Source organism: Perca fluviatilis, chromosome 19 (assembly GCF_010015445.1).
Source record: "Perca fluviatilis chromosome 19, GENO_Pfluv_1.0, whole genome shotgun sequence".
In the NCBI taxonomy this organism is placed as follows: Eukaryota; Metazoa; Chordata; class Actinopteri; order Perciformes; family Percidae; genus Perca; species Perca fluviatilis.
This window is the reverse complement of record NC_053130.1, coordinates 29,940,330-29,963,896: the sequence shown is the minus strand read 5'-3', so window position 1 is coordinate 29,963,896 and position 23,567 is coordinate 29,940,330. Positions and strand designations below refer to the sequence as shown.

The 23,567-nt window shown below is 40.3% G+C and overlaps 2 protein-coding genes across 6 annotated transcripts in view; one reads left to right on the top strand and one right to left on the bottom strand.

The window, feature by feature from the left end:
- Positions 1-806: 806 nt before the first annotated feature.
- cdt1 (chromatin licensing and DNA replication factor 1) lies at positions 807-7,177 on the bottom strand. Its single transcript, XM_039783843.1, has 10 exons — positions 6,541-7,177; positions 6,123-6,284; positions 5,333-5,637; positions 5,001-5,195; positions 4,379-4,524; positions 4,034-4,134; positions 3,109-3,297; positions 2,785-2,955; positions 1,720-1,921; positions 807-1,444 (listed from the first exon to the last, which is right to left on the bottom strand). The coding sequence occupies exons 1-10, from the start codon at positions 7,015-7,017 to the stop codon at positions 1,281-1,283; spliced, it is 2,112 nt and encodes a 703-aa protein (XP_039639777.1). The 5' UTR covers positions 7,018-7,177; the 3' UTR covers positions 807-1,280.
- A 2,904-nt stretch (positions 7,178-10,081) lies between these two features.
- The window catches only part of piezo1 (piezo-type mechanosensitive ion channel component 1), a 207,760-nt gene continuing 194,274 nt past the window's right edge, over positions 10,082-23,567 (top strand). For all 5 annotated transcript variants that reach the window (XM_039783693.1, XM_039783692.1, XM_039783694.1 and 2 more), the window contains exon 1: positions 10,082-10,635. In XM_039783693.1, coding sequence (XP_039639627.1) covers positions 10,572-10,635 — 64 coding nt within the window. In that variant the 5' untranslated portion in view covers positions 10,082-10,571. The remainder of the gene's footprint in view (positions 10,636-23,567) is intronic.

Sequence of the window (23,567 nt, the reverse complement as noted above, 5' to 3'; positions counted from 1 at the left end):
AAATGTTATAAACAGTTTTTTTTGTGCAAAAATCTTAATTTGTAAAGTAACTAGTAAGTAAAGCTGTCAGATTAATGTAGTGGAGTATAAGGTACATTTCTTTCTGAAATGTAGTGAAGTAGAAAGTGGCATGAAAACAAAAGTACAAGTACCTTAAATTTGTACTTAAGTAAATTTACAAAGTTTTAAAGTTACACTCCACCACTGCTGGGATCAGTCCCTGCATGCCCATGTGCCTGAACAGGAGTAAGCAGCTACAGAGGATGAATGGATAGATATTTTAAAAAAGGCACATTTTATCTGTTGCAGACTGAATGATCATGTCTACTTTTTTGCTGTTTTGTATATCCTCCAAAAACAAGTTTGTCTTTCATCTGTATATTAAATAGCTTACACTCATGTAAGGTAGTGTATCTGTTGATTTAATGAAAATAGGATAGTGTTTGTTTCTTGAGGGCTTAAGCCATTCTGTGCATCCATCATGTGATGCTGCAGCTAATTAGCATCTAACCTTAACAGAGCATGTTATGCTAGCTACTAAACTTTTTCCTGTAGTTTAAGCATTATTTCACATGTTGCACTTGGGTTTTTAAGTCTTAACATGTACCCTGAGTGTGTATTTGATGGATATAAAACCTATCCAAACCTTGCCAAGCCTTGGCCTTCAACTAGCTTTGAAACAACTTTTTCCCCACCACCTGTAACACTTCAATATAGTAAAAAACCAGCAATCAGATATTTAATGCAATCACTTTACAGATTCTTATATTTAATAAAATTGCATTTACAAAGAAAATGAGGCAGTGTCACTCAAATGCTTGTATTTCTTAAACATTATCAAACAGTAGTTACCTTTAAAAATGTAAACATTCATCAGTTCTACATTGTAGAAAGTTCCCCCAAATGACTGGAAGCATACACCAATATTACACTTTCACGGAGGAAATAAAAACTAAAGTGTGGTTAAAACAACCAGTTTACAACAGGGGTGGTGGAAATACCAAGACTAGGTTGGCCCCAAGTGGATTTTGGGACATGCCGGCATCCTGGAGCTGTGCCTAGATCAATCAGTGACCATTTCACTCAGACAGCCTAGAGCACAGGGCACAACACAAAACCCACTGTGTCTAAAACATCATACATACTGCCCACAAACTGATGAAATTCAATGAAAAATAGGGCACTTTAACTAGCCTTCAGTGTGCTGGCAGCTTTCACAGGAAGGCCCTGAAAAAGAGTCAGGTGTGCGAAAGGCTATCACATCAGTCATCATTTAGATGTTACATTTTCTCTTCATCTCGGAGTCTGCTGCTCAGTTTGTCCAGAATGATGTTGAGCTCCATGTTCTTGTTCAACTTCAGGTAGAAGTCCTTCCTGACTGGATGAATAGTCAGCCAATCAGCAGCCACTTCTGCCAGCAGACGGATGTGTTTCTCCATTTCACCTGTTCAATAGAAAGAGGAGGAACAGCTAATCATGACAGTTTTTTTCTGAACGATATAAGACAGCAACACGTTTCCTACTGCAAAATAATGGTAAATACTACAGCGAAATGCTGTTTGCCTCAGTTTTTTTCTACATGCTTAACTAGATTTCCAGTTGTTAAAGTTATTATACAGAGGAGAAAAAAATAAAAAGTATGGAGTTTGTTCTCAGCTACTTCCACAAGCGACAAAATTCCCATCCTGCTCTTCATTGAGGGAGGTTGTTTGAACCAACCTGTGCTGAGAGCAGATTTGTAGCTGGCCACCATCCTGTTACAGGCCAATTCCAATATTAAAGCCGGTTTCTTCTCTGCAACAAAAACGTTTCGGAGAATCCGGGCAAGCTCAGGAAACCGTGACATCATCAGCAGGCGCTCTTCCTGGGTGGGGTTTCGAGTCATGGCTGCCTGGAGCTTCTGGGCCTCCTTTGCCCGAATCTGAAACAACATAAGGATAAATCACAACATTGTTTTCTAATGGAGAAAAGGCTAATTCAACCATGGCAGTCAACTCCAGGGCAGTCCAGTGCTTTTTTTTTCTCAAGTTCTATTAAAAAAAAACAACAAAATAAACACTTTCTTGTGGCAGCGACATGGATGTATTAAGAGATTGGACAGCGATAGAAGCAGTGATGTTTCCTGTATGGGACTCGCACAATGCCAGGTCAGATCTCCGGTTACATGATTGGCCACCGCAGCGTGACGTGGGGTTGGTCTCAACTTTTTGCCGCAGACACAGGGTCCTTCCTGCACTACCCCCATTCAAAATGAATGGAAAGAGGGTTTAAAAAATAAAAAAAAATAAAAAAAAAATAAAAAAGCAGTGCCGTGACCATCTGCCTCACACAATCGTTCGTGGGCCGCTGCTGTGCTCAGCTTCCTGTCTGATTAAGCTGGTCGGGAAGACAGTTCACAGCGAGCGGGCATGTTGATGATGTTCTATAGTGTGACTGACGGTACTGGAAGTAAACAAACAAGGGCAAAGAAGACAGCACAAATACGGTAACATACATCTTTAACTGCAGAGACTACGGGAAAATATCGTAGGACAAATTCATGAACAGGAAGACACCCTGCTGTTTATGACCAAATTAGGAACGGCGGTGTAATCTGTGGCCTGTCGAGCGAGAGACGGCTAATGGTACATAAGTAGTTCCATCTCCCGTTGTATTGGTATGCCCTCTAATGGACATAATGAGCAAAAATAGATATTCAAATCTGCTTTTTAGAATGAATATTCAAATGTAATTTTTAGCCAATTTTGACATCCCTAACACCCAACCTCCTCCTAGTCCACCTACCCTGTCCAGCAGGGACTGGGACACTCCTTTCAGGGCAGTTGGAACTTGAGCTGCAGCTGCAGACTGAGCAGATGCTTGGGGGACTGCTGGCTTCTGCGGAGAGGTTGGCTCTTTACTCTCTGCAGCTTTGTCTTCAGTCTTTAGAGCCAGAGAAACCAGAGCCTTCTCCATCTGAACGCAGGACAAGAGAGCAATTCCATTGGATTTGGACAGAACCATGCTGAGAGTATGTATTGTAAAATTAAACAACATTTCACCATTACCCATTGACTGTACATTATTCACAGTTTCAGAACATTGACAACTTTTGAAATGACACCGTACCTTAGGCGTCATGAGTGAGCGAGCCTTGTCCAGCACTTCCTGAGCAGTGGACAGTTTGTCCGTGTGAGGAGGCTGAGGCATCGAGTTAGGCAAGATGGCTGGCACAGTGTCCACATTAAAGTTAGGGTGCCAGCGGGTCAGTTTGTCTTCAGGAACATGAATTGGTGGAACCAATGTGGATAGAAATACCTGTAGACAGAGAGGCAGTTTGTAAACGGGTTAGCAAAAATGAACCAGTCTAATAGACACCAAAATGTATTGCCCATATGCAGTCTTGTATAAAGTACTTGAAAGCAATACTTGAGTAAAAGTACAAGTATCTTATCAGAAACTTACTTTGGTAGAAGTTTAAAAGTCACCTTTTGGAATAGTATTTGAGTCTTATAGCATCTGATATTAACTGTATTTAATTATTAAAATAAAAAAGAAGCTTTGATTATGAACTTTGTGGCTTTCTATAGCAAAACATATTTGGGATTTCGACACCTTAACATCAAATTCAAAGTCCGACATCAACAAAGAGAAAAACAGACAGAATTTTAATTTTTTTGTGAGAAGAACGCCAAGGTACGAAAACATTTCTTGCAGGTTACGAGTAACAGAGATGCTTTGGGAAAATGTATTGGAGTTAAAGTATGCATTTTATTTAGGAAATACAGTGGTAAAAGCAAATGTTTCCAGAAATAAATAACGAAGTAAAGTACAAATATGTGAAAACTATACTTAAGTACGGTACTTTGTTACATTACAACACAGCCTGTGTGTCAATAGACTTGTGTCTATCTCAGCTCATACCACACATCATTTACTCTTAAACTTGGGCCTGTGCCATGTTCGAAATTCCTCCCCGTTTGCTGCCTATGCCTACTTAGGACTCTCACTATTTAAAAAAGGCACTGGAAGAAATAGCGGAGCAGCTGCTGACCTTGTGGTGCCGTTTGACAATGGAGACCAAATTCAGGTGGAAGATGCGTCTTCTCTCCAGGAGACGAGAGGCAGACAAGAGAGGACAAGCTTCATTCTGGTCTGAGGAGGACAACAGCACACAGGTTAAATAAATTAACATTAAAAAAGGTAGAGGACACATTATCATAAGCACCAATGAAAGGGCCCTACAGTTAGACTCACAGTTTACATATATCCCATTTAAAGAAATTGTGTTTATTAAAAAGGTGAACTGGTCAAAGTTGTAATAGATATTAAAATAAGCCAACTTAATAATATTTTGAGCACAAGTGGTGACTTCATAGAATGAAAAGGGAGTATTAACCAGAGAGAATGACGGGCTCCACAGTGAGCTGGTAGCTGCCCTTCTTAATGTTGCTGTTAAAGGTTGGGATGTTCTTCTCCTGTCTAAATTTGTACGCCTCCGGAAACACCGTCTGTATCTGACCAACGTGGCTCTCCTCAAATCGCCTGCAAAGGGGGAAAAAAAAGAGAAAGGCAAAGATTAGCTTCTGCAGCCTGACAGCCACTTCTAACTCCAGCAGAGTCCGGTACCCGATGAGTGACCCACAAAAGAGTCGAGTCCACCACCATGATCTCATGGGGAAGCAAAAAAATGTCAGTGACATGTAATCAAAAAATGGAGAGCAACATGATGCGACCAGCTGTAGCGTTAAAAATGCTTTGCAGTGAAAAAAAAAAAAAAAAAAAAAAAAAAAAAAAACAACAAACAAACAGCAACAGGCAAAATGAGTGTAGATTATAAAAAAAAAAAAAGGAGGCTTGGGAGATGCGGGTTGAGAGCATGTGAGCAGAACAGAGTTGATTTTCTTTGTGCCCCTCATAGACTTAACTGATGTTGACTTAGTTACATGCCAAACCTGAAAGAAATCACTCATCCTCAATCTGACAAGTACAACCAGACCATCTCCCGTCCTTCTACCTACTTGTGCATCATGTCCTGAACTCCCCGTTTGATCTTGGGGAAGGTGGCTGCCTCACAGCGGTTGTACAGCATTGCGACCACAGTGTCCATACTCCTGAACATCTCAGCCAGCACCTTGTACTGGTAAGGCAGGGACAGTCCCGGGGGGGCCGCCTGGGCAAGGTTGTGGTACCGCTGGTATCCTGGCTGCTCAGTACTGAGGGAGAAGAGGAGAAAATCATTTTAGCTTCTGATTTGGACTTACAGTAGCAGTTAGTGGAAATGTATGTTCCATCTGCAAAGTACAGATTGGTTGGTAAGTTATTGGCTGCAGGTATATGTGCTCATGTTCACCTGTCTGGGATTTGTGCCTCACTCTGCTTGCTCTCCTTGGCCTCTCTCTCCACCTTCCTCTGCTGAACTTCAGCTGCAAGCTGTTTAACTTGTGCTACAGTGAACTTGAGGGTCTTAGCATCACAGGTGGCAGGCAAGACGGTTTTGGGGACAAGGGGGGTGGTAGCGTTGGCAGCTGAACCAGCTGGAGAAGAGGAGGATGTGGAAGCTGAATTACGAGGAGCAGCGCTGGTTAATTCCTCTGCATGTTTCTTGATCCTCTGAAGGCGAGACTTGAGGGCTGAAATGTCCTCTTTACACAAAGCCTGAGAGAAAGGGGGATGCCATGCTGATGAATTTGGGACTTTTTCATAGTTTCCAATTATTCTTATGGTCAACTACTCCCATGTACAGAGCCCAACCAACAATAAATGTATCCTACTAACAAGTATTGTGTGTATCCAAAGTCTGATGCATCTACTAATTTCACACCATAGGACTCTTTGGTCTAAACACTATAAAAACATAATGAGCCACACCTCTGCACTGGGTAACATGTTCCTTCAATACCACGAAAACGCACGTGAGCCGTTTGGACAAACATTGTTGGATTTTTTAATTTATTTATTTATTTTTTAAATGGGATTTTTTAATATAAAAAAATATATAACAATACTTACAAGAAAACGTTCAAAACAAATAAACCAAGCTCTGTCATAATTGTGTCACTTTTAATTGAACCTACAGTGCGGTGAATGCACACTAGTGACGCATGATCTCCAGTCAGTCCACTCCAAACACAGTGTGTTACCTTGCTGGCCTGTCCTTCAGTGTTTTTGCGGCTGACCTGCTCCCTCTGCGGAGAGCTGTTGGTATGGAGGTTCAGGTGGTTCTCCGCATTCTGCCCAGACACCGAGGCTGCCGGAGCTGAGTGCTGCTTGGTCCCCTGACTGGGCAGGGGCTGGACTGCAGCCTGGACATACACAGTAACACCATTGACTTAGCTCCAACTAACTTACGTTGTCATGAATGTTACACACGTACAATGTGGCTGTATGTGCAATTACTGGCAAGTATGCAAACTGCACTTCTGGTTTTGGTCAAAGAATGAAGACAAGCCTTAAGGCTGCGTTCACATACAGTCGAATAAACATTTAGCTAATGTGGGCATTTAATTCAAAGACGGAGGCGTGAGAAGCTGGGTTCCACCAAAACAACATTAACGTTACCTGTGGTGTGTCTTGAGGGAGAACCAGTTTCTTTCTGGCCTTCCTGGCCTTCGTAGTTGCTTTCTCTAAAACTTCAGCTTCTTTAACAGCCTCCGCTTGCCGTCTCTTCTTGGCTGTGCTGTGGTCGGCGGTGGCTGAAAACAGGGCTGCACCGAGGTCGAACTCTGTCTCGGCCGAGGTCCGCTTTGGTGTCCGGGGACTACAGTATGCATCTTTCGCAGTGTTACTAACACACTCTCCGTAGTTTAGCTCCACTGCCTCGTCGATAACTCGGACAAACTCTTCATGGACGGAGGACGAACACTGGAAACCACCTTTGTTTTTCGAGGATCTTGATCTTGTGCTGGCAACATTTGTGCTGATCCCAGAAGAGCCATGTTCGACAACAGCGCTCCTGCGCTGCTTGGCTGGTTTCACTGGCCCGGCGATACCTTTCTTTCTCTGGAAAAAGAAATCAGTAACGCGAGCCTGAGACATGTTACTGCTACTTGAGGTGGACACAGGCACCGCAAAGTAAAACACTGCAAGAATCTACAATAAACTGAAGTCTGTAAAGCTATAAATACTGTCCACAAACAATAGATCTCCGGAAATGTTCACACTTCACAGGAAGAAGTAAGAAAATTCGCGCTAAATCAACGAAGCCACGCCTCATCCGGTCCACGTCCTAGGATAATAAAAGTAGGATGGGCCAAGTTGATGAATGGAGCACTCGTTTTAAACTTTAAACGTTTCTTTGATGTTTTTGACATTGAGCTGTATTACAGAAAATACAAGTACACATCTGTGCTGTTGTTGTTTTTTAAGTGTTTTGTCTCATCCTTCTCATATTATCTCAGTGTACAATGCCAAATAAATGTGATAACGCATCAGACTTTAGAATTGTAGCCTACTTAATTTGAACAATCTTGGGACATTACAGAGAGCGTTGACAACAATCAAAGCTGATGACATTAAACATGAATGACTTACAGCTGATTAGGCCCTGACAGAAGATTAAAACGTTTTCAAGTTGTTAAAAAGCATACCATTTGAGGTCATTTTATTTTAAGTAGGCTATCTGAAGATTTAGCACAAATATATCTTTATAAATAGTCCAATATAGGCTATCTTTGTATTTTTGTTGAATAAACGAATTTGGTCCCTCTTAGCTGAAACTGAATGTCTCAAAAGTTTAATGACATGATGAATCATTTTTGACAATCATCCCCTGCCCTCAAATATCATGATCAATGGCACAGACAAAGCTGCTACAGGTCAACAAGCTATTTCTATTATTTGCCCTTTATTTCATTTCTGTTCACTACTGTGAGTTTTTCTACTGTTGAGTTCTTGGTCAATCAAATGTCCCAGGCAAAAGAAAGTGTTAAAAAAAAATTCCCTTATTTTACACATTTGCTTTTAGAAGCTAATTATATTAGAATAAAAAATAAAAGTAGAATAAGATCGTTTGTTATAGTTTCATTTCCCAACCACAACATTCAAGTGTTTGATGTAGTAGCCAGTAACCTAACTACCCACAACATCAACACAGCATTATCCCCATTCTTAGTACTTTTACATTAGAGTACTCTGTGTTAATCATCCCTTATAGGCCTATATGCACACATATTTTAACATAAACTATGGGTCCCTTAAATTACACACTTAGTGCTCTCTTATTGTTTTCTCTCCACTTGTTTTGCAGGTTTAGGGGACAGGCACCTTAAGTACAGTGTAGCCTATGAGAACACGGCAAAGTAACAGGATTAAAATCAATGTCTTTATCACTATAGTAAGCCTAATTTCACACACTGATCAATAATATTAAAAGGCTTAATGCCAATTTAAGATACAAAATAAGGGATTCTTCACCTTACTTATTAAACACAAAACTTAACTGAGTATCTTTCCAATGTGGTATCACTGCTTATATTATTTTGATTAGGGCAGTGATTCTCAACTTGGTGGAAAGAGGAAACATTTGAGGGGTTACCAAAATGGATTAAATGAAAAATGATACAGCTCTGTTACCAGTGTTGTAATGTAACAAAGAACAAATACTTTGTTACTGTATTTAAGTAGAATTTTCACTTATCAGTACTTTACTTAGTTATTTATATTTCTAGAAACCTTTACTTTTACGCTACTACATATCCTGAAAAAAATTTATACTTTTACTCCACTACATTTCCCCTAACAATCTTCGTTACTCGTTACTTGTAAGAAATGCTTTCGTACGTTGGAGTGAACTTTTCTTTCTCACAACAAAATTTAAATTCTGTCTGTTGTCTTTGTTGATGTCAGACTTTGAATTTGATGTTTAAGAAGGTGTGGAAATTCTAAATATTATCCTTCACTGTAAGGAAGCCACAATAAAGTTCATTTTCAATTTTTTTTTATCTTTTAATAGTTAAGTACATTTAATATCATAAAATTACTTCACTTAAGTTCAGTAAATATCACATACTTTAAGACTTTTACTCAAGTAAAATTCTAAAATGTGACTTTAACTTCTACTTAGTAGTACTGCTTTCAAGTACTTTATATAAGACTGTCTGTTACCCATGTTAAATAGCCTATATTTTTTTTCTTACAGCCCATGGCCTCATACATGCCTTTACCACAAGGAAGACTCAGAGCAACCATTTGACCTGGGCTACTTTGTTTGCCACAGTGCCTTCACTCCATGCTTTTACAGTTTTTATTTGCACGCTGGGGGGCGCCACCGACACACACAACGCCGGTTATTTTGGTGTCAGATAGGGCAGATACATATTGTGGCTTCAAGTAAAACCTATTTCTAGCGCCAGCATTGATTGACTTGGTCATATATGAAATGCCAATCTATAAACATGCAACACATTTTGAAACCATTCACAGTAGGCTATACAATAAAAATAAAAATAAACATGTAATTATTGATCAATGCTCTTCTTTGCTTAGCATTCTCTTTACACCCAAACTTTGTAATTCAACACCAGTGGTGGAAGAAGTAGGCCTATTGAAATCCTTTAAAAGTTCTAATACCACACTGTACCCTAATAATACTCTGTTACAAGTGCTAAAGGTCCCGCACTGAAAATGTTAAGTAGTATGTGTTAAGTAGCCTAGCCTATGTAAGTAGGCTATCATCAGGAACATGTAGCCTATTAAAAGTAAAAGTACTCAATGCAGAAATATCCGAAACTGGAAACGATCAAAACAGTTCTGTCAACCAACTAGTGTTTAATCCACTAATCATTTCAGCTGTAGGCCTACACAAATCTTAATTTGTAAAGTAGTAGGCCTAACTGAAGCTGTCAGATTAATGTAGTGGAGTAAAAAAAACAATATTTCCCTTTGAAATGTAGTGGAGTAGAAGTAGAAAGTGACATGAAAAGAAAATACTCAATTCGAGTACATGTAGCCTGCCCTACCTCAAATGTGTAAGTACAGTACTTGAGTAAAGTAAGCCTACGTAGTTACATTCCACCACTGTTAAACACACGTTGTAGAGCAGTGCAGCAGTCACAATCTAGTGTTGACTAGCTCGAAGTTTTAGATTCCTATGCAGTATATTGCAGCAGGGAGGTGACCAGGCAGCAGAAGCTGCGGCAGCAGCAGCTCAGTGGAGAATAGCTCCTCTATGAACGCCCTCAGATTGCCTGTGAATCACATTTTCCACCTACATCACTTTAACTTCAGACTGGGCCCCTCCGAAGCAACACATGCAACAAAACCTTTCTTCCTCACCGACAACTTCTTTGACACGAGGACGGTCTGCTGCTGCGCACTCACACACAAACAAGAAGACCAATCCAATCGATTTATCGGGATTCGGGAACATTTGTCTAAACTTGAAGACTTTCCACTAAAGTTTTTTGGATGGAAGATCATGAGCGAGTATCGGAATAATGGTCTATTCATTCCACTGTCACATTTTATCAAGCAACCCCGATGGAGCCGTTTAAGTTAGCAAACAAGTGTTTCTGTCCTGATCTATGCAGTTATTAATAGGCTATATCGTTGTTGATTATTGGGGACTGAGTATTGATCTGTAGCCTACTGACATGGATCTTCAGGTGATTGTCTGGCTGTTCTACTGCTTTCTGATGCCCACCGTGCTGTTAACAGGTAACTAACTTGCATTTTGTTGAAATAAAAAACTACTGTAAGACGAAAATGTGCCAAACTATCAACTTCCATCAACGTTGATGTGAGCGCTTAAACTCGTAATGTCGCCTACTGGGTGGTAACTGCTGAAGCAGCTGGAGGGAAAACTGTAAAAACTTTACGCAACGACTTTTACAGTTTTCCAGCAGTTCTTCAGTGTCTGATACTGGATTGATAGGCTAGCCTACACGTCGAGACAACGTGACTGCAAACGATACTCAGGACTTCATACGGTATGCCACTACAAGCACATGTAGGCTACATTGGGAACTGATATAGTCCTACTCCTAAGCATAGGCCTAAACAAAATCAAATAAAATGTTTGTTTGGAATAGGTGTTTGTGTCGCCTCCCATGGTGTTACGTTGTGGAATTCGATAGTGAGAACGCGAAGCTGTGGGTAAAAAATGAACTAAATTCGTTAAGTGATTACTGATTTGGGCTTAGAATATAGCCGAATGAAGTATTACTCCAAATCTATTTAACAGGTCATAAGTTATTTTCTACCAAATTTTCGCGTTAGCTTATAGGCACAGAAATCCTAAAATTACTGATATTTCAGTTAGGTTCGGCGCGGATCATTTTGTTCTCAGCCTAGCCAAAATCGAATGTGAACTGTGATGCACATGCAACTTCACCTTACTAGTTAATATGTTGACTTGGCTGCAAGATCTTCTCAGTTTTCAAACTGTTTTTTTAAAGGATGCACAGATCTTAGTTCTGTCCAAGTCCATGGTATTTAGATTCCTCAGAACATTTCTATTTCAACGTTTCTTTTACGCTTTAGTCTTCTTTTGTGGTGTTCTCAGACTGAAACTTTCCCAGTTGATTACTTACATTAAGATATTTATTTTTGTATTACAACTTATCTGACATTTTTATGTTTAAATATGCAAAGGCTAATGCTAATCTAATTTTGGTGAATTTAGGAGAAATTTACAGGTGCAAATAGACAAAGTGGGATAAAATCAGTGTTGCCACAGTTACTTTGAAAAAGTAACTTAGTTACTTTACGGATTACTTGATTTTAAAAGTAATTTAGTTACTTTACAGATTACTTGATTTTAAAAGTAACAAAGTTAGATTACAAGTTACTTTATTAGTTAGCCTACATTCAGCAACTGCCAACAACACCCCTACAGCCTCAACATAAAAATGACAACCGGTTTACTGTGAGGCAGCTCGGCGTTGCCAGTAGTAGGGATCTTGTTTATTATGGCACGAAAGAGAGCCAGTCAACCGTGTTTAAGGGCAGCATTTCCGCTACAACATACTGCCCGACCAACTTCTTCAACTCTCCCCCACTTACTGGTTTTGCACCGAAGTCCAGCTTTTGTTGTTTGGGTGGTGGGGGACCTCCTTCTCTCTGCTTCGCACCACCTGGTGGGACTTACTCTGTAAGTTTGATTGCAGTGCTGCGACTCCAAATGTTTCTTCAAATTTGACGTAGTGTTTTTGTAGCTAGATAGCACTTTGTCGCCACCAGCACAGAGTGTACAACGAACCTTAATATTGTCGTCTTTATTGCATTCACAATGCATACTTAAAGGTGCACTCACACTGAAATTAGCTCCCCATTGCTTTGAATTTGGAATGCTTAAGGGCATGTCAGTCACGTCAATAATGTATTATGTTTGAGGTGTCTTTTATAGATTATTATGGGTCTCTATAGCTCTCTAGGAAAATAGTCTAGGATGCAGGGATTACTTTGTGCAGTTCTATAGTTGGCCACTAAGAGAAAATTGGTAGCAAGGGTGAAGGTTTATGGTGCCCGTATTTGTTTGTTTGTTTTTTCTTTCTTTTCCTCAAGACCGTGGAGGGTGGGGGGTGGGAGAGGGGGGTTGTTCTTGTTCAAGTGTGTTTGTCTGTTCTGTTGTTATTGTTTATAATGAAAAACTAAATAAAAAATGCATCTTAAAAAAAAAAAAAAGGTTGCTTTGGCAAAGCTTAAAAACGGTCTCATGGAAAGTGTGTTTGTAACACCAAGAGGCAGACAGTAATTTCCACTTGGAGATAAGCGATAGTCAAGTTAATAATTAGGGTACACAAATGGTGGTAGGTGTTTATCGGTGTTTATCATGAATGTGTTTACTACTGTGGCCAGGCAGCCTGCTTTCCTTTACTTCTGCTCTCTACTTCTTCTCTACTACATCTAGCTTATTTACAGATTATTTTGTTTGTACGCCCCTTGGCGTTTCGGAGAATGCTGCAATGAGCATAACCATCTCCGTACATGCGTCTCCTAGCTTGCGCGGCATCCAAGCAGGCCCGTGCCACGGTGTCACATGCGAGTATGAACATAGCTCTGCCACAGCTTTATAGACTGGTTTCCCATCCACAACAATTTTGTGCATGCAGCCATGTGGCAACAAAACAGCTTTGATATGGGCTTTTTCAGCATTTAAAAGTACTCTTTTACTATACGGCAGGTGTTAATCACAACTAGTCTGGCTGCACAGACTAGCTACATAATATTGCTGGGATAAAGCCTGAGATCCTGACATCTCACACGCCGGATGTCTGTCCCTTCCGCTATCTCCGGTATTTATTTTGCAAGGGCACTGTTGCTGTAGCCTGTATCTGTGTGGTGGTGATGGCACAGTGGGTATGACACATGCCTTTAGTGTGGGAGATACGGGTTCGATTCCCACTGTGCTACATCAACCAATGTGTCCCTGAGCAAGACACTTAACTCCTAGTTGCTCCAGAGGTGTGCGACCTCTGATATACAGCAATTGTAAGTTGCTTTGGATAAAAGCGTCAGCTATGACATGTATAGTATCCAGGGCTTAGGACAGTTGTAATTGGTTTAAAGAAATACAAACAAGTTGGAGCGATTGTTTTTCCCCTTTCCCAGAATAGATAAGCGGTGTAGCCAGATCATACTCCAGCGCTGACACAGCGCTATGGAGATAGGTCTGGCTATATGCAAAAACTAATTTACAACCGACGGCTCGAGCCAGCTTACATGACACATAGAATTCCAGTGAGAAATTGTAGCTATAGTAACACTAATCCGAGCTAGAGCAATAAGGTGGGACTTCTTTTTCCTGTCTTTCCTGCTTTTTGCCACAAATATGGTGAATTTTTCTGGGATGTGGTACATGACTGAATCCTTTTCAAGGCATTGTGGGATAGCAGGCAGCGTGGAACTGAGATGTGGAAAAAAAGGAGTGGCTGAAAGTGGCAGAAATGTACCATGTTTCTGTGAGAGAAGAGCTGATTATGGAAGTTTTTGTTCTTTTGTATGACCTTTCCCTGCAACATTATAAAGATAAAAAATATGAAGTGGTGGGTTGTTTATTTACACAATTCTGGCTGAGATAGAGTGGAGAAGCTGCTTTGTATATTGTATTAATCACTTTCAGGAATTAATTCAGCACAATTATCTAATATGCAACAGTAAATATAATTTATTTCAAGTGTGATAAACTTTCTTCCAGATGTTAGAAGAAATGTTTGAAGTGAACATATGGTTGTACAAAAGCTTCTTATATCTGGTCTGTAACTTAATAACACCACAGGATTTTACAGAAATGAAGACTCTATTTTCCAGATTAGGGCTGGGCGATATGGCTGAAAACTGTATCACGATATAAGTGTTTCAATATCGGTCGATATCAATACTTATTGATATTTTTTATGACCTATTTAAAATAAGGACCAGGAGAAAAATATATTAAATTTAAACACTTTTATTTGAAACTTAACCTTCCTCTGATTATAATCCCCTCAGTTATAAAACAGAAATGTCAACACAACCATGGAAAACACTAAAATAATTAAAATGTAAACATAAGTCTAAAATCACAATGAACAATTATCTCTTAACATTAAGATGCAAAATTAAAGAATAAGTAAGAAAGTGTAATAAAATAGTACAGAGTGTTAAATATAAACATAGAGAAACCTGAAACCTGAGAAGAACTATTTTCTGCAAGTTTAGTGCTAAGAAGCTCACAAGCTGATTCACCTTCTGGTGAATGAAGTGTTTTAAAATATGTGCAGTGTTTTGTAAACATAGGAGAAATGAAAATAAAACTGAGGTAGACTTTACATCTGTAACATAAAAAACAAACCTGATACGTACAGTAAGTTATTATTATTTTTCTCCGTCTAAAAGTCACGCTACAGCCTAAACCGTACATGGTGGGGGGGGCTGGTAACCTGGCTTCTCGACAGTGCTCACTCAGCATGTCTGCCTCCGTTATTTCCATGGATGTATTAAGAGAACTGGATACAGTGTTCGGCAGGAAGCCCCGTACGTTCCAATGAGAGTGCTCAAAAGCGCATAAAGCAAACATGGAGCTCGGATCTTCCGCATTGTTGGCCTATGACGTCACGATGGACACGCGCACTAGCAACAATTTGTTTGTGTCGTCTTAGCAACCGGTGGCAACATGCTCGTTCATGAGCTTCTCTCTCGTGTCTCTTACAAGTGGCGAACTCATGATCTTGCCGTTTTCATTGCCTAAAATATTCACTAACGTTGAATATTGTGTTTTCGTTGTTCCCGATCGTTTACATGCGCTAGCAGTTAGCCTGCAGTTTTGTGAACAAAGCTCATCCATGGCTTCATCCTTCATCCATGTTACAAGCTTTACAGCATACAGTCCTCGGATGTATCATAAGAGAACCAATGCAATGTAATCACTATGTCTGTAGTAACGTTATGTAGGCATATAGCTAGCTATGTATAGATCTTAATACAGCCATGCTAGATACCCCTGAAAATAGCAACTAGCTAGCTAGCCGATAACCCCGCCAGTTTGGGAAACGCTGATGACGTTACATCCACGTAACAGGCTTTACAGCATACATCCCTTGGATGTATCATAACTTCATAAGATAATACCATGGACATATTAATAGAACACATGGTGAATTACAACCATTAGCTATATCCATTATTACAGCTAGCTACATGAGCTCGGGAGAACAGTCATGTGAGCGGGCGGGCGCAGTCCCGTAGGTCTGCTTGCGTCCATTATGCACGTTCATCATGCCAAATTTAATAATTCTGGATTCGATTCTAGTGAATGTTAAAAATGTTAAAAATGTGACGTTTTAAACAAGGACCCTTTCAGTGTTCCGGCAGACAGTATATTTAATTGTTTTGAACCAAAAATATAGAACTTTCCAGTGATCAAAAATCATACTGTTTATTTTTGAAGAAGGTAGTTGTTTTTTTTGAAGGGGTGGTCGTCCACTAGGGGTAAGCTTTGAGGGCCCCTGTCTCCTGAATGGTTGGTCATTTTGGTTACCGTAATCAAACCATGTTGATTCATTTCTGACAGAATGCCCCAATAAGTACAAAACCTACGTTGTTATACTGGAAAGCTTTATGACCATCACTCTCTGATGCACACACACACACACACACACACACGCACACAAACACAAACACAAACACAAACACAAACACACACATACACATTGAGCATAGTTTCCATTAAAAATACAGGCAGTTTAACCAGCAGTTTAAGCTGTTTTGGCTTTGGGTTAATCTCTAAACCAATTTATGAAAAATCTGTTTAAATATGACCTAATCTTTCTGTAGGGAGCATATTGGTAAGTGGTTTCTGTTATGAAAAGGTTCCATATTTTGTGTGTAGCAGAGAGAGAGAACGCAAAGAGAGTGTGTGTCTCCTGACAGGATGTCACTAGAACTTGCAGTATTTCTGTCAACAGTTCATATGAGTCACTGAATTAAAGGAAGTGAAAGATGCCAATGAAATTGACACACACACACACACACACACACACACACACACACACACACACACACACACACACACACACACACACACACACACACACACACACACACACACAGACTACCCAACAATATACAGGCCTACAAGTCCAGCTGAAATGATTAGACCATTAAACACTTAGTTAATTGACAAAACCTTTTGGATCATATTTTTACAGTGTGGATTAGTACTTTTACGTAAGTAAAAAATCTCTACATTCTTCCACCGCTGATCCCAGCATGCATTAGGTGAAAGGAACAGAACATTCTAGACATTTAGACTTCTTAAGGAATCTTTGGAAACCAAGCTGTCACTCGGTGATAAGCCGAAAGCATGCTGGGTAAGGATTCTGAACCTTAAAGGGGTGATAGAATGATTATATAGTATAGGCAGAACTAGGCTGTGTCTCAAACCGCACACTTCTGTCAGTATACTGCTAATGTGCACTGACCACTTCCTGCCGTAGTGCCCACTTTGGATGGTTAGTGTTGTCCCAAACGGAACACTTATGTTAAAACACTTACCGGAAATGACGAGCGGTCGGCTCGCCCCGCCGCCTCTGAAAATCTGACGAAAATCTCTTAAACTGACCTTTGTTGATCTGAAATGAAGACAGATTCAGCAACTGCTTGGCCTATTTCTCGCTTAAAATGTTTTGAGAAACACGTTTCGGTTAACTATTTTTGTAAAATTCAAGATCGTATTCTGAATGAGCCGCCATTATGCTCTGTTGTGAAATCCTGGAGAAGCCAGACCCATGTGACGCTTTCATCCAATCAGTTGCCGGTCGACATCCCTGGTCTGGGTCTGCCGAGGTTTCTTCCTAAAAAGGAGTTTTTCCTTGCCACTGTCGCAATAACTGCTAATTCTTGCTCTTGAGGGAATTACTTTAATTGTTGGGGTTTTGGAATTTATAGTGTGGTCTAGACCTATTCTATCTGTAAAGTGTCTCGAGATAACTCTGTTATGATTTGATACTATAAATAAAATTGAATTGAATTGGTCCCTCCCCTTTCCGCTGCATAGTCAAGATGGCGCCCATTTAGAGCGCGTAGTGTCCATCGTTCCACACTGAACTTTTTGACCGTTTTTAGGGGGTCATCCGGGTACTTTCAGTGCACTGACTTTTTGCGTTATCAACACTATATACTTAAAACTAAGTGCTTGAAGTGTGCAAGTAGGCGGTTTGAGACACAGCCCTAGAGTATATTTACAGTTTGAATTTTGTCACGCCACTTATATAACATCTACCCCAAGGTCTTATAAAGCTAACAATGGTGTCCGATTTCAATTTAAAGCATTTTTGTGAACATTAGGAGTTTCGTTAGCTAGCTGCTACTGTCCCTTCAGCCCTATGTGTACAGATCGTGGCTAGTTAGCTTCAATTTCGGCATAACTAGTATATTTACAGTTTGAATTTCGTCACGCCACTTATATAACATCTACCCCAAGGTCTTATAAAGCTAACAATGGTGTCCGATTTCAATTTAATGCATTTTTGTGAACATTAGGAGTTTCGTTAGCTAGCTGCTACTGTCCCTTCAGCCCTATGTGTACAGATCGTGGCTAGTTAGCTTCAATTTCGGCATAACTAGTATATTTACAGTTTGAATTTCGTCACGCCACTTATATAACATCTACCCCAAGGTCTTATAAAGCTAACAATGGTGTCCGATTTCAATTTAATGCATTTTTGTGAACATTAGGGGTTTCGTTTCAGAGGTCTAAGAGGACGCTAGCTAGCTCTCATTGATAGAGCTCCATCTAGCCGCAGGCTTTATCAATGAAACTCACGGACAAGAGGCGTTTATTTCCCAGATCATTTGTTTAAATAACTCAACACACATATCCATTATAAGATTAACTGGAACCTGTGGTAAGAGATTGCGGGCGTAACAAGCTCGCTGAGCGCGCTCTCACTCACACACACCGGCCATTTAGCAGGAAGAGGGGAGCTGCAGGCCCTGGAGCTCTGTCAGGGCAGCGGCGTTTGGTAGTCCATTAACCCCAAAAACTGTGACTGCGACAAAATTTGCAATTAGCCATCAATTTTCTTAAAACAGCCCATATTCGACCTCTACATAGTTGATTTCTTGCATAAAAAAGTATCAGAAGTGAATTTAGTGGTAAAATAGCAGATGAACAATGTATACAATTTCTGAGATCTGCGCGACCTATTCAGAAGACTAAGCTGACCTCAGATCAGTCGTGTAACCTATGTAAATATTTGGGCGTGACAAAGGTAGAGATTAGAGCCAAATGAGGAGGAGCCGCCGAGTTGACGTCAACTCGGTGGCTCATTGAGATTTGCCCATTTTCAGAGGCAGTTTCAAATTGTGAGATTTGCAGAGGAAAGACTTGTCAATGGGATTTTGAGGTTCTATGTATGTCCTACTAACTGCCGTTATCCAACTATGACAAGGTAAAATCAGTTTTGCATTCTAGCACCCCTTTTAAGAGATTTATAAATGAGTGACAAAAACATTTAATATTATAGTCCCAATTACAATTGCAAAACAGTAAGTGATTGAAATGTGTGCTTGAGCTGAACAGGGTCCTCGTTTGGGGCTGGTGACACTTGGGAAGCAGCTGGGTGGTTTTAAAACCAATGTTTGACTGGTTTCCCGTGTGGCAGCTGCAGTGGTCCTCAGTACTGAACCAGCGAGAACACACTGCGGGATTTCAGTTTGTCGATGCCTTTCAGCTCTTTGAACTCGATGACCACCATGCAGCCAAGAACCTCAGCCTGCTGCTTCTTCATTAGCTCACAGGCTGCATACAGCACACACACACACACACACACACACACACACACACACACACACACACACACACACACACACACACACACACACACACACACACACACACACACACACACATACACACACACACACACACAAACACTGGTAAAGTAGTCCAATAAAGTAAGATTTTCGATTGCTAAACCACAGTGGTGTCTGCACAGCAGCAGTTCATGTGGACCAAACTCTAGTTCGTTTTTCATTGCTTGAACACAGTTTTCAAAACTCTACATACTTATCCCATGACTTTAACCACAACCTGCACAACATTGTGGATTTACAGCACTTTGTTCAAATGCTAACACACTGCTGTCAAAACTGTTAACCACACATTCAAAACAGAATAGTCAGTATTCAGTCTGGTGCCTATCAAACACTGCTGATTGAAATTTTAGCTGAAAGCCTAAGCAGGTGTCTTGTTTTAGACTAGTTAGTGAACATATACGGTATTTATAAAGAGAAAGCTCAGAAAGCCTTTTTTTGTACACAAACACCAACTAAAAATGAAACAATTATACATTGTATCGTTTGAGAGAAACAGATAAAAGAGCAATAACATATGTCCAGGTAAGATGTCTGAGGTTATACTGTATACACAGCTATGAAAAAATGTGAAAAACACTATATATTTACGATAGTAAAACTGCATTCTTACTGTTTTTCAGAAAGTAATGGAGGTGAAAGCAATGGAAACACAACATTAATTTGTATTTAGAGATGATGCAGACATCCAATGTGATTAGGAAAACTTTTGCTGATTTTCATTCCTTCTTGTTTACCTTTTAATTGGTATATTATAAACTCTATATTTTCTTTTAAAGAAACTACTGAGTCATTCAAACTGTAAAATGAAAAGTTTGTCATTTCTGTATTGGTGTTTGATGCTAGAGTTTTTACTCTGTGTTTTCTGAGCAAGGGGGTAAGCTTCGCTTCAGAACTCGAACCTCCTATGGTGCCATTTTGATGACACAAAGCGATCACCTCCCGTTAGCATTCCATTGACTGCCATTCATTTTGACGTCACTTTGACAACGAATAACTTTACATCTGAAGCGTTTAAAGACTCTATTTGTCCATTGTTTATTTCTAAAGAAACACGACAATGTATAAAAGGCTCATTCACCGTGTACCTCACGTTATGGCTCCGTAAAAGGCTAACGATTGTGTCATAACCAAGCGACTTACTGCTGTATAGTACAGGAGAAGCTCGCAGGCAGTTTGGACTTACATGAGCTGTTTAGGTTTAATTACTGATGTTAACTAGCATTTTAGTTAGCAATAATTAGCCTGTGCCCATGTTATCTCCTTACATATACCTACGCTCTCCGTCTCTGCAAGATTGGGAATGATTGAGATTTCTCTTGGCACAGCTACCAGAAGACTTACAACTTTCAGACAGGTTGTTCACGTCACATTTACTTTGTTTCTCTCAGTTGGAGGCTGCACAGTAACGCTCAGCGCTCACCGGAAAAGAGCTTCTAATATCCTTCACTGGTCTCCGTCCAGAGCAACGGGATCTGTTGGTCCATTCTTATATACTGTCTATGATTCTGAGTTATCTCAATGAGGATTGTTCATTTTTTTTAAGATACATTTTTTATTTATTTTTTCATTTTCAACAACACCCCCTCCCTGGTCTCGAGGAAAAGAAAGAAAAAACAAACAAATAAACAAAAACAGAAATCACACCTTGCCTAGTAGCCCTCCTCTACTTCTTGTGATGCTGAGGTCATTAGGACTGATACTTGTGTTGCTGCACCTTTCCATAAGCATAACTATGTCTAGAAAATACGCCAACCACTGTTTTATACAAAGCGAGTGGGGAGGGGGGGGAGGAGAGTCAGCGCTGAGCTATCATTTTCTTGGTCGCGGTTGAGCCAGCTAACCAAACTTTGTTTTGTCTCCCAAGCAGATGTAATTTACAGTCGTCATTAAGTAACAAAACAATCGGGTCAGTAGGAATTCAACATCCTATCACATCAGATATTATTGATGTTGTTTTATTCCAAAACTCATGCACCTGATCACACTCCCAGATCAATTGCAGGAAAGTTCCAGTTTGTTCAGGTTGACAGAACGTGCAATAGGGAGTAGGAATGGCTTCAGAGACATATCTCTTCTGAGGTGTCCAATATTTGGGAAATGTTGTCCTAAACTGTCTCCCAATTAATTACGTTCCCCTCCGGGCTCAGCTCTCGCTCCCATTTCTTTACTATTGGGAGTTCTCCTACGGATACTTGCATCAATTTAACATAAATCCTGGACACAAATCCTCCCGCAGGAAAATCAACAAGCCATTTAATGATTGGGTGGGTCTTGAGACTGTTTCCCCATGGAAAAAGGATGTCCTAGGGATCTCAAAGCTAGTTCTCAGGTCCTCAAAGCTCAACATACTTTCCCCATTGAATAACTGGTCTAGAGTATAAATACCTCTGTCACTCCACTGGTTACAAACAAAAGGTTTCTTAACATTCATTAAGTGCATGTTGTGTCAAATTGGGGTGCTCAAATGCCACTTATTAGTGTAGCGAAGTTGCTCCTCCACCTGTTTAAAGGACACACACCTGCAAAGGCGAGGTCTTGCAGTCTTAGACTTCCAGTGAGGTTTTGCTCTATTTCTCTCCGTGGGACTGTAGATGAGGGGTCTATCCAAACTCTGAGGGCCCGTAGCTGAAAGGCTCTATGGTACACTATTAGGTTGGGGAGGGCCAGGCCTCCCGTGTTCGTGGTACGTTGCAAGGTAGAGTATTTTAGCCTGGTTGTTTACTATTCCAAATATACTGCCGGATTACGGCATCAAGTTTCTTCCAGAAATTTATTGGTGGGGGTAAGAGGATCATTGTACTTAAGAAGTTCACACGAGGAACTATGTTCATTTTAACAACCGCAATCCTGGACCATAGCGATGCCGGCAGCATCGCAAGGGATCTGACCAATTAGTCAGATCCCTTTGAAAAGTACTTAGTATAGTTTCATAGTTGTCCTGGACAACTGGCTGTAGCAATGCATAGATGGTGATGCCCAAATATGTAATTTTACTTTGGGGTGATAGTGTATCACTAATGGCTGATGTCACCTGTTTGTTGTTCAAATGGGGCAGATTAAATTTATTCCAATTGATTTTATAGCTGGAGATTGAGCCAAATTTGTTAAAGATCTTAAGGAAACATGTCCGATATGTGTTTTTGGGCTTTTGTGTGGTTGACCCCTGATCTATCCTGATTTAAGTCTAGTACCGCATTCATGTCTCCCCCTATAATTAGTGAGTATTCATTGGGAGAAAGCAATTCATTGGTTAGGCGTGGTAAAAAGCTTTCATCATTTGTAGCCGGTGCATATACTGAGACAAAGGCTATTTTCCTACTCCTTATCGTAGTGTGTGTATATATACAGTGCCTTGCGAAAGTATTCGGCCCCCTTGAACTTTTCGACCTTTTGCCACATTTCAGGCCTCAAACATAAAGATATAAAACTGTAATTTGTTGTGAAGAATCAACAACAAGTGGGACACAATCATGAAGTGGAACGAAATTTATTGGATATTTCAAACCTCTTAAACAAATAAAAAACTGAAATATGTAGGTGCAAAATTATTCAGCCCCCTTAAGTTAATACTTTGTAGCGCCACCTTTTGCTGCATTTACAGCTGTAAGTCGCTTGGGGGTATGTCTCTATCAGTTTTGCACATCGAGAGACTGACATTTTTGCCCATTCCTCCTTGCAAAACACAGCTCGAGCTCAGTGAGGTTGGATGGAAAGCGTTTGTGAACAGCAGTTTTCAGTTCTTTCCACAGATTCTTGATTGGATTCAGGTCTGGACTTTGACTTGGCCATTCTAACACCTGGATATGTTTATTTGTGAACCATTCCATTGTAGATTTTGCTTTATGTTTTGGATCATTGTCTTGTTGGAAGACAAATCTCCGTCCCAGTCTCAGGTCTTTTGCAGACTCCATCAGGTTTTCTTCCAGAATGGTCCTGTATTTGGCTCCATCCATCTTCCCATCAATTTTAACCATCTTCCCTGTCCCTGCTGAAGAAAAGCAGGCCCAAACCATGATGCTGCCACCACCATGTTTGACAGTGGGGATGGTGTGTTCAGGGTGATGAGCTGTGTTGCTTTTACGCCAAACATAACGTTTTGCATTGTTGCCAAAAAGTTCGATTTTGGTTTCATCTGACCACAGCACCTTCTTCCACATGTTTGGTGTGTCTCCCAGGTGGCTTTTGGCAAACTTTAAACGACACTTTTTATGGATATCTTTAAGAAATGGCTTTCTTCTTGCCACTCTTCCATAAAGGCCAGATTTGTGCAGTATACGACTGATTGTTGT

Bases quoted from the DNA above. Each gene is read 5' to 3' on its own strand.
- cdt1 (XM_039783843.1), bottom strand. From the start codon at position 7,017: ATGTCTCAGGCTCGCGTTACTGATTTCTTTTTCCAGAGAAAGAAAGGT. The intron at 5,196-5,332 runs GTGAACATGAGC...CTTCTCCCTCAG, and splicing joins GAGGCACAAATCCCAGACAG to TACTGAGCAGCCAGGATACC. The intron at 2,956-3,108 runs GTACGGTGTCAT...TCCTGCGTTCAG, and splicing joins GCTCACTCATGACGCCTAAG to ATGGAGAAGGCTCTGGTTTC.